Source organism: Saccoglossus kowalevskii, chromosome 19 (assembly GCF_978046115.1).
Source record: "Saccoglossus kowalevskii chromosome 19, keSacKowa6.1, whole genome shotgun sequence".
NCBI classification, from domain to species: domain Eukaryota; kingdom Metazoa; phylum Hemichordata; class Enteropneusta; family Harrimaniidae; genus Saccoglossus; species Saccoglossus kowalevskii.
The window spans coordinates 13,743,496-13,760,742 of record NC_140659.1 but is presented as its reverse complement, the minus strand read 5'-3'; the positions used below and the strand labels follow the sequence as shown (position 1 = coordinate 13,760,742).

Below are 17,247 nucleotides of genomic sequence, written 5' to 3'. Positions count from 1 at the left end.
ATGTGTATTGTAGTAACAATAACCACAAACAACATAAAATGACAATCTCTACATACACTGGCATTGCATTGCAAAATCAAGCTCAGAAATACTTGCATGCTACAATATTGTCTACAAGACTGCTTTGTAGAAAATGACGTGCAGTTGGTTATTTTTTAGTAATTCAGTCGATGTTTTACGGCTCATTGTCATTTCTTAAAGAGCACTCGCTAGTCAATCCCCATTTTTAATTTTATCATGAGCTTCAAGTTGTAGTCTGCGGTTTTGAACAGTAATTTAAGTCTGTAAAACCATTCATTTTCACTGGTATTTAATTTCACTATTTTGAACAATTTCACTGGGTTTTAAAAGTTCACGATGAGTTCTATTGTTATTCTACATTTTCACAAGAATTTTATTTAGCGAAATTTACTTAAAAATTATTAAAAGAGATTAAAAACTAGCAAATAATTAATGCGTTTCCAGTATTGCTTTCTTCAATGTATGTGTACACCATCTCAGATGTACAGCTAAATATGCATTAGTGACAACCTCTATACACGACTAAATTGACCACTCTTATGCAGTTCCAGGGCACAACAATCAATTACCTCATTTTATATTCAATGTAACCATATCAATACATACACAGCAATGACCAATCTTTTCACAAAGTATTGAAAACTTTTTAATACTGTAAAAGGGTTAATTATTCACTGGGTTTTAATTTAGCTTATTTCGCTGACTGAAAAATGCGCTAAATTAAAACCCAGTGAATATGTCAAATTTAGCATGGAACACATTATCTAAATGATAAAACCGTGAATTTAAAACCCACTGAATATTCCTGAAATGGTATATCAGCGAAATTTAAACCCAGTGAATTTTTGTCATTTTACAGTATTTTGTGACAATGATTTGAACAATCTTATTTCATCCTTTGAGATGCTCCAACTGTTAGTTTCTGGTTCTAAAAATTACCTGAAAGTTCTCGCCTTAAACTTGCTTCCTTTTCACCAGTAGGATCTCCACCATCTCGTTTTGTTTTTTTCCAGCGCATAGCACTCTCATCATACAATTTAAGTTCCTTCTCTAATTGATCCAGTCTTTTAGGACTCATTCCAATCTAAATAGATGAAAAACAAATGTAGAGATTAAAATAATGGTCCATGGTCACCATGGAGCTCCTTGGCCGAATTTTAGGTACATTGCTTGACAATGGAGACTGTTAGAATTTGTGTATAGTGTTCCCTCATTGCTGATATGATGCACCATTATTGTACAGAGACTTGCTGTGACCCAACTAATTATGCTAATTCACTGGCACCTTATTGAAGCAACAGAAAATTGAACACTGATATATTATACTATACTTACTAGACTTATAGAATTTGTAATTTGGTAAAAATGAAACTGACTTTTTGTAAACAAAATAAGTGAAAAAAGAGAAAGAGGACATTTCAATATGTGCCACAATTCACTAACACAGCTGCATGGAATTTTTTTTTTTTGAAGATTCTCCAGCAGTCAACAAACTGACAGAGCTTGATTTTTGGGATTTTATTTTAACATCCCTACTCAGTCCTGTTATAACAAATAATATGCCTTAAACAAGCAGCCTGTCATCTGAGATAGCTCCTGCTGTTAGCAATGCACATTTCAATTAAAGAACAGAAGATACCATTAGAAAATGAACAATATGTATAGTATCAAAGCAACAGGACTTGCCGTTTTCAACAAGAATTCGAAAATAACACTTTTCACAAAAAATGACAAAAATAATCATCAAAATGAGATAATTGAAGATATCACCACGAAATTAACAAATCTGAGAGAGGTCCACATGTAGTACCTATATATGTAATATCAAAGCAATTGGACCTGCAGTTTTTTATAAGAAGTCAAAAATATCACTTTTTATCCAAAACGACAAACATATTCACCAAAATTAGAGAATTGAAGATATCATCATGAAATGAACAAATCTAAGAGAGATCTACCCGAGGTACATATACACCAAAACATTGACATGGACGACAGACGACAAGGGACAATCACTCATATGACAAAGTCGACAGCGGAGATAAATTTTGTTTTGCATTTAATTCTGTGCGAGTTGGGCGACTTTCTACCAGATGTGCAATAAATTACGGATTCACAATATGGTTAGCTTGACACTATTAATGAGAATAATACCATATAGCACTGAAATTTTAGTAGCAGTATGTATGGCCTTATAATGAAGTATATGTTTGGGCAAAAGGGTAATTATTTAGGTAAATTAAAGAAGTCTATTGAAAATAAAGCATAATGCAAACACAAAGAATATGTTTTAATTTGGAACTACGTATTTAATGTTTAATGAATAGAAAAATCAGCCAATCAAATTGGTACACATGTGAGCTATTATCGTGGACTGCGTTATGTGGAACTTTTATGAATTATTAAATAAGGTATTTCATTTCCTTTCTAATCATAACTAATTTACTCGTAATTGCACGCATAATTTGATCCACGAAAAAAATAATTTACTGTATTCCTTCAATAACAGTATGCAGTGTACGAGTAGAGGAAAAACTGGTTAGAAAACAGATTTCACACATAATCCCAGCACCATATTTTCTTGTAGTTTAAAATCCCACAGGAATGACTGATTTTCACCAGGTCTTGTATTCATCCAATATCGATGGCTTAAGAACTGTTGATATATTCAACTAATTGTCACGATACTGTAAAATTTATTTTCACCAACATTTATTTTCATTATTATGATGTTTTAATCATATATTCACTGGGTTTCAAATTAGTGAACTAGCCAAGAAAAGAAATTAGTTTTATTGTTATTTTGCATGTTCATGAGGATTTTAATCAGCAGATTATACTTATCAGCAAAAAATAGAAAAATTATAACACAGTGAATATTTAATACGTTAACAATACTCTACCTTAAATATTCAGATAGTCCCACTGTCCTTGGGGAAAATGAAACGTATTGTGTAGTAGCAGAAACATTTGTAATGCATATTTCAAGATGCATATTTCAAAATGTAGCTAACAATTCTATGGAATTGTACTCTCTCAAAAGGGCCATAGTCCAGAGATTGCGTTAACCCCATATTTTGCATCCTGGACTCCAATAATTGAAGAGGGACCCAGTTTTTCAGGCAATCTCTAATAAAGTTATCCAGGGTTAAATCTCAATTTCTTAAAATTGTGTAAGTGGGACTCGTCTTGCTAAGACACTAGCGCAAACCCTGCCGTAGTCTCCTTTTTTTGTCATTTTTTTTTATTAATGTAAATGTACACTACTTACTAGGCTTAGTTTCCATGCTTGTTTGCTACCAGATGGCTTTGCCTTCTCAAAAAAACTTACAATTTTTAAAGTGAGTATTATTGTCATCTATTTCAACATATTCTTTTTAGTATTTACCAGTACCCATGTTATTTATATGAGATATGTTTATACAGATTACTCTTCTCAATTTAGATATGTGGTAGTTTTGAAAGCAAACTAAGTAAGCTTGATTTACATTTTATGTTATACATGTAATTGGACTGTACTGTGATACTGAGTCTGAAATGGGACAAAAATGTTTGAATGTTCATGTACTTAAATGCAAACACCTAGATGTCTATGAAATTAATTTGTGCATATCAAATTTTGTACTTCCACATATCTGTAAAGTACTGAGTCTTGTCCAGCAACGATTCAATGGGAACCTATGGTAAAAGCAGTATAATACTGCCAAAATAGCCACTATTCACTAAAATACAACTATCATTTTTTCGAAAGTTAAGCATGTGGCCCCAACTTTTTAAGTCAATATTCTTAAATTACCCTGAAGTATAATTTTTGGAAAATGGATAAATTCTAGGTATTTGAATTCATGAACAGGCTTATACCTTAAGGGGTTGATTATTAGAAAGACTACCGTAAGGGTGGAATGATAGAACTACATTGTAACCTTGAATAATTGAATAATCTTTCTTCCATAACCCCCCCCCCCTTCCTAAGGCAAACCCCTAAATCCTTAGGCACAAAAATAGTTATAACCACTTGTCAGATTCTGATTGGATCACAGTCCCAAAGGTTGAGAGATTGTGATTGGATGACACAAGATTTTAGTTTTGAATGATGTTCATGGCATACTGTTGTTGTTATTGATTAGAACAAGTTTAGTAAGTATGGCACTCTACAAAAACATACACTCCATTGCCCTTTCAAATTACACAGGTTCAAATATAATGTCATGGTTTATGAATGAGACAATGATTCCCCTGTCCTGTCTAAATATTAATATAAATCTTGGTCTGTTCGAAAACTGTCATTCAATGGTAAAACACAAATAGTCAAATCACTGCTTCTTCCAAAATTTCTTTATTTATAATTTAATCTTATAGTTGTAAAATTGATGATATTAAATCAATAAACAAATTTATCCACAAATTTATTTCGATTGGGCCAGACAGGGTGGCAAGAAATACTATGACTACCAATATTGCTTAGAGGGAAATTGATTTATTAGATATTTTCGCTCTGTATCACGCTTTTAGTATCAAGTTGATTTAATGCTTCCTAGACCCAACTGTCACCCATCCTTGGAAAAAAATTCTCTTTCTCTTTCTTTCTTTCTCTTTCTTTCTTTCTTTCTTTCTTTCTTTCTTTCTTTCTTTCTTTCTTTCTTTCTTTCTTTCTTTCTTTCTTTCTTTCTAGATCCCTTGGAGGTAGCATTATCTTCAGAAGTAATTATCAAATTTCTCTACTGTCTACCTCACTGCAATATTTTTATAAGAGCTTTCTGTTCAGTTGGTCAAAGTTTCATATGTTCCAAAGGCAAACTCAGTCAGTAGAAAGTATTGTACTTTAGAACAAATCTAAAATACTCATAAATGACAGCAGTTTATAAAAGTACTACCTATATTGCCGACTTGTATGATGCTAGTGGGTATCTTCAACGCACAGAACTATAACAAGGATATTATCAAGGATTACTTTCATCTCTGCCGGCAGAATGGAAGTCATGTAAATCGTTTTGTGTTAGACCAGAACTACCAATTGGTATGTTTATTGAGAATAAGTTTGCTCCTTCGAGCGGCATGAATTGTAGGAAATTATGCAGATTGCTGTCTACATCCTATTTTGTACCTCCTTGAGGCGTAACGTATTAGCAATCTTTGTTTTATATTGGGGACAAAATGTGGAAAGAATTGTATTTACTTCAGGAAATCCAATGTAAACTCCGGGGAGGGGCACTTAATGCATATCACATTGTGGGGACGTGTCGCCCTTTGAGGGTCGTCATTTTGAGTTGTTTGGTCTAAAATGCGTAGTGAAGTCATCAACAATTCAACCTATAACTGAATAAATGTTGTAACAATTTGGTCTCTGATGGGATACAAAATTACTATTTGGTCTATATAATGGGGTATGGTTTTTGAGGCGAAAATGGTCTATGATGGGGTCTGGGGTACGTTTTATTTCCCGGTCGCACACCACTACCAAATTGAAAGGCCAGTGTCAAATTACTGTTTCAGTTCTGCCCGAACTTTTCTTAAATTTCAGAACTTTCGGACTCATGTAAATATACACTACGTTCACGCTCGCTGATCGATTCTGACTTTCTTTTTACCGCAGTATTATACATAAATCTTATTAGCCACAATTTGTATCATTTCTAAAGCAACACTTTACGCTTCGGCAATCAAACGTAAAATTAGATGGCCAAGCCTAGCCCTGTGTACAAGTCAGTTTCATGGACACAGGGCTAAGCCAAGCCCTGCGTTTTGTTCTTATAGGTTGAAATGGTAAATGCACGTGTTCTACTATATAGTCAGAGGAGTTGTGACACCACACATTGAAATGTGACTTTGTTGATACAGTGTACAACGTAGAAATATACACTTACACGTTGTGCCTTTTCCCAGGCTTGGTTCGTTCTTCTCTGTCGATACTTCCATTCCTTTTGCCCATGATCAGGTTTCTGTTGCGCGTCCTCGTTGTATTTTCCAGCTGAAGCCAGAACGACTAAAACGACCGAACAAAATACGAACACAGCCACATTTCTTAAATTAAATGCCATATTTAAGCGACAAGCCGAGCAGTCACAGGCGACTTGTGTCACACAGACGCAATATTACTGTATGTAAAAATGTGACAAGCGCAACTTGCGAAACTCGACTGCGCGTTTCCGGAACTGCTTGTGGTGCAATGACCAGTGTGAGGTTAGCACGCAATAAGAGCAAGCAATATAAGCTGGCACGCAATAAGAATCAACAATACAAAGTGCCGTAAACCGGCGTTTTTGTCGTGTATAGTGGTGGTGTGACTAAAATAATCCAAAATGGGGTACTTGCGAGCTGAATTCCCCTTTTGGCATTAAATTTCAACGAAAATGCGACGAAGCCATACAAATTCTAAACCCAATCGCACTGCCTCGTTCGTTTTCAATTTAAACTGCTCGTTCAATATCAAAAGACAATTCTAGTTTTACGCACTATAAACCAATTGAAGGCGAACAAAAACAAAACAAAACATTGGTTATATATATATATATATATATGTATATATTGAATTTCGATGCCCATGTACGAGCAATATTTCTTTCTTTTTTTCGCGTAACAAATATACTATGTTATTTATAATTTAAATCGGCTGCAGCCACTTCAAAATCAAATTTATTTTCGAATGTTATGTATCAATCGATGGGGAATTAACAGTAGATTAAAAGTGTCTCAATCATTGTCCGGCACAACATGTTGTCACTCTGTGGTCACGCCCTAAATTTGGCCTATACTAGTATTTTACGCTTTTGGCACAAACATAGACGTTAATTAATTTAATCAAATCGGCTGCTGTCGCATTAAACACAACTTTATTTTCGAATGTTATATATCAATCGACGGAGTATTGAAAGTATATTGAAAATATATTAGTCACTGTCCAGCACAACAAGTTGTCACTCTGTAGCCACGTCCAAAACTTCTCTCGTTTTTGGCACAAACAATGCGTTAACCATTCAATCAAATCGGCTGCATTCACATCAAACACAAATATATATTTGAATGTTTTATGTCAATCGAGAGAAGACTAATAGTAATTAAAAGTGTATTAGTCACTGTCCGGCAAACAAGTTATCACTCTGCAGCTAAAGACTAAAACGACCGAACAAAATACGAACAGAATCAAATTTCTTAAATTAAATGCCATGTTTAAACGACAAGGCGAGTAGTCACGGACGACTTGTGTCACATAGACGCATAATTACTGTATGTAAGTATGTGAAAAGCAATACACAACTTGTGAAGGTCTCATGCCACTAATCAACCAATGGCTGCTCGTCAATTTAAATGCTTAGCAAGAACCAATGAAATATTATAAATATTTTTTTTCTCAGGTGCTCCCTGTTTGAGGGCGTAATCACCTGGGTCAGAGGTGAGACCAACTTGTGGTCTTTTGTTTACTACTTAGCGGCTGTGTACCTGTGGGTTTATTCTGTGTGTATTTGGATGTTCTAATCTTGGTGTTTTTCCAGTGATTTCTCTTGGTGCAATCCAAATACAGTAGGTGTGTCTTGTTTACCTGAGATTTGCAAGAGTTTGAGCTAGCCAACATGTTAGTTTTTTTTTTCATATGATTGATTATTGGCATGTTGATTTCCCATTTTTGAGCCATATTTTCAACTTTCTTCGTCATTTTCATATAGCAATCTCGTCATATGTTAACATTGTCGTCTATGGAAATTCAATTAGTGGTATGAGCCCTGAAACTCAAATGCGCGTTTCCCGGAACTGCCAGTGTGAAGTTGGCACGCAATAAGAGCACGTAATAGAAGCTGGCACGCAATAAGAATAAACAATAAAATAGTACCGTAACCTGGCGTTTTTTGTCGTGCATAGTGGTGGTGTGACTAAAATAATCCAAAATGGGGTATTTGCGAGCCGAATTCCCTCTTTGGCACGATTTTCAACGAAAATACAACGAAGCCATACAAGTGCACTGCACTTGGCTGCCAGTTTCATCAAACAATAACTGCTTCGTTCGTTTTCAATTTAAAGGAAACATCAATCCAAACAACATAAGGACCTCTAAAGAAAAAGCTCCACAAATGTAGGAGAATGCAATTTACATTTTTTATATCACTTTCCATTCTCTAGATATTCAACTTTTCATCAGTATTATCAGTTTACAAAGTTGACACAAAATATATTTCGAATATTTTATGTCAATCGAGAGAGGACTAGTTGCAGATTAAAAGTATATTAGTCATTGTCCGACACAACAAGTTGTAACTCTGTAGCCACGTTCAAAAACTGGGTTATAATGTCATAATGCCAAATAGCCTTCACGAAACCACACATGTGTACACACATTTTTTAAGTCAGAGGTAAAAAAGCGAGGCGAGTGTATTATCGACAAATCGAGGCGAGTGTATTATCGACAAATCAGCGACATGCACACTGTGTGTAATAACAAATAAAAAAATGGTAAACAGTGAACATTTTACCAAAATCACAAAATCTGATAGCGGCATGTTTTTAGAATATGACTAAACCACGTTCCAATTCCACGTGTCTACTGAGAGTCCTCGGGTTACAGTCCCCAGGTTGTATAAAGTCTATAAAAGTTAAAGCGGGAGGGTCGTCACCTGCGCACGCGCGGGGATTGAGTCCCAAGCGATGATAACAACACACGCTTAAACGCAAAGGCTCATGGCCATCTGACACATGACAACTATTTTATAAGCATGTTTGGCACCAGTACATGTATGCTACCATGTTCTAAACTTTCAGCCAATTTGAAGTTCAACTTTTGAAGTTATAGATGAAATAATTTTCTCAATTTCTGACAACAGATTCCATGATGTCATACTTTACCCTTAATCCTTTGCTTGAGAATCGAGTGACCGACTACATAATACTGATATAAAGTTGAATATCTAGAGAATGAAAAGTGATATAAAAAAAACTGTTGCATTCTCCTACATTTGTGGAGCTTTTTCTTTAGGGGTCATTATGTTGTTTGAATTGATGTTTCGTATAAGTTAAGTCATTGATTCACCAACTTTAGCACGTATTCTTTTATGGCTGATCTACATTATCTCAACTCTGGAAGTATTTTAGAAGTAACTATTAAATTATAAATTAGATGCCAAACAGATATACTTTACCTTGATTTTCATCAGATACGGACAGAGTAACTTGCAATACATAATCTTAGCATGTATAGCTTGCATGGTTCTTTGCTGTCCTGGTTTCCCAGTTATATGAATAACCATAGTTAAAGAATGCTAGCAGAAGGATTCCTGTTATATCTGCAGATTTTACAATGTAAATCGACATCAAACCTAAAAGCCTTGAAATGCAATTATACATTTGTAATTTCACTTCACTTTAAAAATATATTTATATTTGCAATCTTATTACTTTTGAAAATGAATTTACATTTGTAATTTCATTTTGATTTTAAAAATGGTTTTGATTTCTTGCGCCCGTTATTGTTGATTGTAGTCGGCAATGATGGCTTTAATCGTCGCACCAAATGTTAAAATGCTGATTGCCAGCAGGTAAAATTTAGAAAACATTGTCAAATTGAAAGCTTCATATATATTGCTAGACAGTCATACGAGCTAGACGTACAACGGTGAGAAATAAGAAATGGCGTGCAAAGTAACTAAATTTGAACTAAGTGGTTGTCTTTTCGAAACAAATAGTAGAATGTTCGAAAAGGGCGCTCAAATAGTCGAATTATTGTCCTAAGCATGATATCTTATGTGTGTTGGGGGGCCCTGAATTTATTCGAAACATGTACGGGGGGGCTTATTCTACAACTGGTTTGGGGGTACCCGAAAAGAATTAGGAATAAAAAAACATTCTCTTCAGACCCTCCTAAACATTTTTAATGTAAGTAGCCTAACGTGGCAAATTTCACCTGGTGATAGTATTAAATATGAGACAAGTTCATGATGACTGGCTTATATTTTATTAAGCAAACACTGTGACGATATGACAACAACGCTATTAATTAAATAAAACACCTAAACTTTTCTAAGCAAAAAAACCCTTAATACATATATAAGCTGCGTTTTTGCCATTTTTTGTTTCAATACTATTGACACAACAAATCCATTTTCTTTATTTCAATAATTATTTATACAACTCAAACTGGAACAACAGGTTCATATTGGACAATTGATTAACATTAAACATCTTCCAACGCCATTGCGCTCATTGATTGGCTGGTTGTATTCTACTACCATTACAACTTATGAATATTTATTTTATAATACTGAAGGAATGGGTTTGTTGTGTTCGTAGTATACATTGGTAACATGTTAGATTTATAGATACTTGTACACTAGATCAGAGGTACATTACTTGGGGTTTGCAACACGCATAGTACTGTATGATGACATCATGTCAAGATCCATTCAAGTCTCAAGCGAGACTGATGCTACGACCTTCTGACATGACATAGGCGGTTTGTAATAATCAATAAAACATGTATTACCACATTCATAGTGAAAAAATGTAATACATCGAAAATCTACAGAAAATATAGTTATCGTAATCGGTCATATCGTGAGCAGCTATTTTGACCCACCTGGACATCCCAGTATTCTAGTTACCTCGGGCATGCGCATTCTCATTTTTCTGAGTTGGAACGCTTATGCGAGAGCGAGATTGAAACGGGATCTTGGTATCATGTCACCGTAGTTGCAAACCCCAAGTAATGTACCTCTGACTAGATCTATCGATCGCGAGTCTTCAAAAAATCAGTAGTGAATGAGAGTAGTGAATCAGTCTAAAGTCTAAGAGCATGGCGGCTCTTACATTCAGGCATGTGCATTGTAATGCACTGAAATAGTGGAGGCAGACAATCGGTGAAACATCAACAGACAACTTTTTGGGATTATAGGCTAGATTGTCCAGGTAATAACAAGTGAATAACATCTATACAGTGTATTATCATTTCCAGCTATCTGCGTGCTAAAACCATATGTATAGGCCATGTGGTCTGATTACCCTCAATTTCTCATTTGACTGTACTGTACTTAAAAAAGTTGCAATTATATTTGTGTCACTGTTGATGTAGTTGTCCCGAGGGAAATCTTAACTGAATAGGTCATATTGAACATGTATATTCTGCTTTATACAGCGCTGTATATAGTTGTCTGCAACGCCAAGGACCCGCCTCTCCAAGGACCATCCAGTGACTGTACGACCGCGTTCACCACACGCTATATGATAATGGTCTTTTCGAGACGAGTGAGTGTGCGCAGTAGTGTGCGCGGTTGCCCACAGCGACGAGTTTGAATCTCACGTTTTTGTATGTTCGTAATTGGCGAGTAATTGTATTGGTACCACGAAGCGCACATAGAAGTCATTTGGCCCGGTAGTATGAATAAAAATACAAACAAATTTGTCAAAAACGCAGCTCATGACACTTTAAAAAATCATATCCGTCGTAAGATTGCTTGACCCTACAGCTCGGTGTGTCGACGGGAGGAGAAACGTGATCGCATATCCCCGACAAAGTCTTTCATCTGTGGAGGTAACAGAACTTAGAATAAATAAACGAAGCAACATGTTGTTTTGTGCAATCTAAGGAAAGAAAGCAAGAAGTCCTCAGAATAACAATTATTTAGCTCATCTGTTGAATTAAGATATAATTTGGTATTAACTACATGTAGTATTAACAACTTGTACACCGAACAGTTATGCGTTAACTCAGGCGGTACGTTTTTACATTAAATAAGTCTCAGGCAAACTACACACTTACATAATATCCTAAGTTGTCATGATGACCATGATGGCTTGAGCAGCTCTTGTGTGCACCTCCGTGTTTGGCTATCCATTTACCTGTACCAACAGTGATATCAGTAAGCGAATGCGTATTTCAATAGACACTGAATAACACCAGAAGATACCCGAAGCTGTCTTTTAGCAAGAATTATGCCAGGCAGAAGGAAAAATTTGCGAAATTTGAGTGGTGCACGTTCGTTGACGCCATTCATTACCAGTCCTGTAAATGTGCCACGTGGGTCATCCCCACCTGCTGCCGGTGAAGACAAAGCCAGCGTGAGTACTACTGCTTCTAGCAACGATACTGAGGTCGGAAATAATGAAGATTTTCAAACATTTGTGAGAAATGCGTTTGAACGTTTAGAAAAAAAAATAGAAGAAGGCGTACATAAGCAGATTAGTGTTACAAGCAGGGTGGATACGATTGAAAAACAGCAGTCTGAAGTTGAAAAGTCTGTGGAATTTCTGCACGACAGTGTTGTACAGTTAAACAAGGATAAAATAGCATTGGAGGAGAAAGTTAGAAGGATGGAAGAAGAAATTTGTCACCTTAAAACCGAAAATAAAGAGATTAGAAAAGATGGTATACGGCAACAAAGATATTCAAGGAGTTATAATTTACGTTTCGAAGGGGTGAAAGAAGCTGAAAACGAAAACTGTTTACAAACTATTGCCAACATATTATGTGATCAGTGTGGTTTTGAAAATGCTAAAGATATGCTGGAAAACGCTCACAGAGTCCCCACAGTTAAACGGGCAACTACCAATGCGGATCCGAATAGACCTGCTCGCCATATTATTGTCACGTTTTTGCGTAGGCCTCAGCGTTTGGAGGTGTTCAAAAAGGCGAAAACGTGTCTCCGTGGTAACATATTCGTGACGGAAGATTACTGCCAAGCCGATTATAAATTAAAGCGTTGGTTGAGATCAGTAATGGAAAATGCGTATAAAACGGGACAGAAACCATACTTCAGTAATGGTCGCTTATTTATTAACGGTAAGCTGTATGTGACAAATAATTAAATTAAGAATCGTTATCTGTGCATTGTTACCACTGCTGATTTGATTTTGGGGACAAAATACAGTCCTCGCTTTGTATGGAGTTTATTATATTAATTACCGGACGGGTGTAATTATTATCACTGCTGGTTTGTTTTACAGTATTATGTTTAAATTTTGCCTAGCGGATGGATAGTTAAACCCATTCTATTCTTTAATGTTTTGGGTTTTTCTCTTTTTGTTTTTTTTTGTTTTTGTTTCGTGGGAGTCTGTGTATTATTATCAGAGTATTTTTTATGAAATATGTAATCATTGTGACTTATGCCAGAATTGAATTTTATCTCATTCAATGTACGGGGATTACAGGGATATAAAAAGCGAATGAAAATTTTCAGCTGGATTAGGAACTCGAAAGCTAATATTATTCTGCTTCAAGAAACGCATAGTCTAGAAAAAAATGATCATTTGTGGTGCTCACAGATTAAAGGTAATGTGATATTTTCTCATGGGACGGGGGGATCAAGGGGTGTCATAATAATTATTAGAAATATAGAATGCGAGGTGAATAGTGTTATTAGGGATTCTGAGGGTCGTTTGCTAATTATTCGGATAACCATTGAAGATAATAATTTTCTTATTATAAATACATATGGTCCGAATTACGAACTTGATCATTGTAATTTTTTAAACATCGTTAACAAAAATTTACACAAAATGAATATTACCCCTGATACTCAAATAATTTGGGGAGGTGACCATAATTATGCATTGGATATTGTTTTGGATCGTAAAGGGGGGAATCCAAGAGTATGGCGGCGATCATTAGATTGGTATCAGAAACTAATGGAAAAATTTAGCCTCATTGATATCTGGCGTATACAAAACCCAAACTCTCGTTGCTTTACATGGAGTCGTTACAGACCTGAACTCATACAGAGTAGAATCGATTATTTTTTGATTAGTGAATCATTGCAATCTTCTGTATTATCTTCTTCAATGAAACCAGGATTGAAGTCAGATCATTTGGCAATAACTCTCTCCATTTCAATAAAAACATCAAAACGAGGGCCCTCATATTGGAAATTTAACTCTAGTTTAGTGAATGTGTGTCGAACAAATCACATACAATTTCCCATTATGGTTACAAAAATACAACAATCTGAGAAATCCCCTTCTAATTTGGGATTTAATGAAATTTCGTATAAGGGGTCTTACAATTACCTATTCAAAGAAAAGAGCTGCAGAAAAAAGAAAGAAGATTCAGAAACTAAATGTTGAAATACTAGCCTTGGAATTGGAATATAATTCGGATCCATCGGAACAGTTGTTGGATAGGCTTGAAGGCAAAAGAAAATCACTAGAAGAAGAATATGACTATATAACGGAAGGGTGTATAATTAGGTCGAGAGCAGATTGCTACGAATTTGGGGAAAAAAATTCAAAATATTTTTTAGGCCTAGAAAAGACTAACCAGACTAAAGGTCAGATAAATAATTTAATTGATATATCAGGAAATATAATACATGGGGAAAAGAATATTTTATCAGAAATCGGGAAATTTTATTCAGAATTGTTCCGATCAAAAGTTGTGACTGATAATACAAACATTGAGAAATTTTTGAACCCATTGAGACTTCCCCATTTAAAAGAATCTGACAAAAATTTGTGTGAGGGTCCAATTACATTGAAGGAAGCTTACGAGGCTCTGCAAAAAATTCCAAATAATAAAACACCGGGGAATGATGGTCTTAGTGCCGAATTTTATAAAACATTTTGGGCTTTGGTGGGACCCTGTGTGGTGAAAGCATTGTATTATGGGTATGAGGTGGGTAAATTATCAATTACACAAAGACAGGCAGTGATATCATTACTCCCTAAAGAAGGAAAGGACCTCAGATACATTAAAAATTGGCACCCCATATCGCTGTTAAATTTGGATTATAAGATTGCGGCTAAATGTGTTGCCTTGAGAGTGGAGAAAGTATTACCCTCCCTTATTTCTGAACTCCAGTCTGCTTTTGTTAAAGGTAGATATATAGGTGACTGTGCACGTCTGATAGATGACCTTATGAACTACACAAAAGACAGGAATATACCTGGAATTTTATTTTGCATTGATTTTGAAAAGGCATTTGAGTAGTTAAGTAGGGACTATAGGGACGACCATGAGGGCGCTGTTCGTATGACGTCATCGCATCCGATTATGAACAGCGCCCTCATGGTCGTCCCTATAGTCCATACATTAGCATAAATAATGACGTCACAATGGGAATTCGTGCATAAATTAGCATAAATGAGGACCAATGCCGTAAAGGGATCATTTGAATGAGGATGACGTCACAATGGGATATTGTGAATACATTTGCATACATAAAATAGATGTGAATACGAGGTCGTGTCGAGGTCATCGTGACATTTGCATAAATTACTATCAATTTTTTTAATTATTTTTTTTTTGTGAATACGAGGTCGTGTCGAGGTCATCGTGAATACATTTGCATAAATTACCATCAATTTTTTTTAATTATTTTTAATTATTTTTTTAATTGGACAGGCGTGGACGAAAGATTTTCAGAATATATCGCAGAGGGCGCTCACACATACACACACACACACACACACACACACACGTTAATAAATACACGTCGTTTTGAAAACTAATGGAGTTTATTGCACAAAAGAAGTAAACAAGAATGAAATATTGACATGGAGTATATATTTATGACATGGTTGAGTATTTTTTTAACGTCACAAAAAAACATACGATGTGAGTAAGGAAAATAGTTGCGTAGTGTATAAATGTTTAGCGTGATTAAATATTTCTTTGTTAACACCTCGAAAAATACGTAGATACATGTAAATGTGCGGCGTGGTTAAATTTATTTTTAATGCCACAAAAAATACGAGTACATAAACGATTCGATTAAAACACAGAAACGAGAAAAGCCAATAATAGTAAACATTGATCAATAAAAAATAATTCATTCTATATATACATATGTTGTTTATTTTTACATTTCTTACTTCCTTTCAATGAGTCAAGCAGTCTGTACACTTTTTTTTTTATTCCATCACTATAATCAGAATCGCTCATCTGTCGTACAAGAAAGAGAGAGAGAGAGAGGATAATATTAAAAACCGATAGTTATATAAAGAAAGTATAAGTTATGTGTTGAAAATTTAATAGTATGAATTATCCCGTAAAACTGCGGTCATCAATCCGCTAAAATGCAAAGTATGCAAAATCGGTTGATCGACGTACAGTTTGTTTTTCAAAAAATGGCGGACTACGCTACTATGAGTTAAAATGTATAATTACCTGATCGTTTCACAGAATAACTTTTGACATACATAATCATCACACGGAATGAGTTTACGGTGTAACGTAGCGATTTTCGTTTTTCCCCCCGACGAAGAAAATATGTCCTCGCTTCTTGCCAAAGATTCAAAGGCGGTAGACCAAGTTTGACCTTCCGTGAAAAGTTCATCTCATGGACACTACGAGTCATACAGGACGTATTGGCAACACATGGCTTGAAAGTATTTGATGATTGTAGATCCACGTACGAGAAATCTTATAAATTCCATGACATGACTACCGTACGAGTCATAATAGTCTTCGTGGTAAGGGTATTTCAGACAGAAAGTGGCCCAACGCGTTCCACTCGCGAATATCAACGGTGTTTGATATAAGCGATGTGTATCATTCCGAAGCACACTTGTGAATGCCAGTCTGAACTCAATCACAAGATTAAATGTAAGGCGTGTCTAGTCCTAAGTGTTCCCAACGTGAAATAGACCTCCCACGTAGATGATAAACAACAGATGTTGGTATATTTATGTTATCTAAAACATGAACACTCACAAACAGCCTGAGGGATATCGAGTTTCAAGTTGAAAGCGTGAATTTCGACCTGCGTGTATGGGATACTGATAACATGACTCGACATTCTGTTGACCCCGGCACTATCAGTCAATTCACTGACTTAAACCACAGTCACTCTACTAGGACGGTTAGGAAGCGCCGCGTCATTCTATTGTACCCACCCTTGTCTCCATAAACATTGAAACAAGAGAGGTGTTAACGAGTTAAGAAGTCATTAGCATTAAACAGGCGACGGAAAACACGCGATAAATCATGAGACAGTGCGAGAGTTGCGTCATTTTCCCCCACAAAGCATTGCAATACATGGCACTTTGACCTTTCAACGAAGAGCAGTCTCAAATGCGGAAATGAACATGCTTTGTATATACACGTTTTTCGCGAGAAAATCTTGCTGTGTTGTATGGCATTCTGAAATTATAAATAGTTAATAGAATACTATATTAGTGAATTTCCCCCAAAAGTCGCCCCTGTCTCGACTGAATCAAAACATGTTGAACGGGATTTGTATCAGTCGTCAAATAAAGCGAATGGAGGGATATGAAAGCACGACAATCAAAAATCTCTTTTGTCCAATTACCTCC

The 17,247-nt window shown here is 35.6% G+C and overlaps 1 protein-coding gene and 1 long non-coding RNA gene across 2 annotated transcripts in view; both read right to left on the bottom strand.

The window, feature by feature from the left end:
- Nucleotides 1–6,258, bottom strand: part of LOC100370240 (alpha-2-macroglobulin receptor-associated protein-like) — a 30,030-nt gene extending 23,772 nt beyond the window's left edge. Inside the window, exons 1-2 of the mRNA XM_002730879.4 lie at nucleotides 5,886–6,258; nucleotides 961–1,105 (exon numbers count right to left, since the gene is read on the bottom strand). Coding sequence (XP_002730925.2) covers nucleotides 961–1,105; nucleotides 5,886–6,059 — 319 coding nt within the window. The 5' untranslated portion in view covers nucleotides 6,060–6,258. The remainder of the gene's footprint in view (nucleotides 1–960; nucleotides 1,106–5,885) is intronic.
- Nucleotides 6,259–15,764: 9,506 nt separating this feature from the next.
- Nucleotides 15,765–16,734, bottom strand: LOC146730301 (uncharacterized). The gene is made up of 2 exons (XR_014927491.1): nucleotides 16,100–16,734; nucleotides 15,765–15,874 (listed from the first exon to the last, which is right to left on the bottom strand). It is a non-coding gene; the product is annotated as an uncharacterized LOC146730301 (long non-coding RNA).
- Between the last annotated feature and the right edge of the window lie 513 nt (nucleotides 16,735–17,247).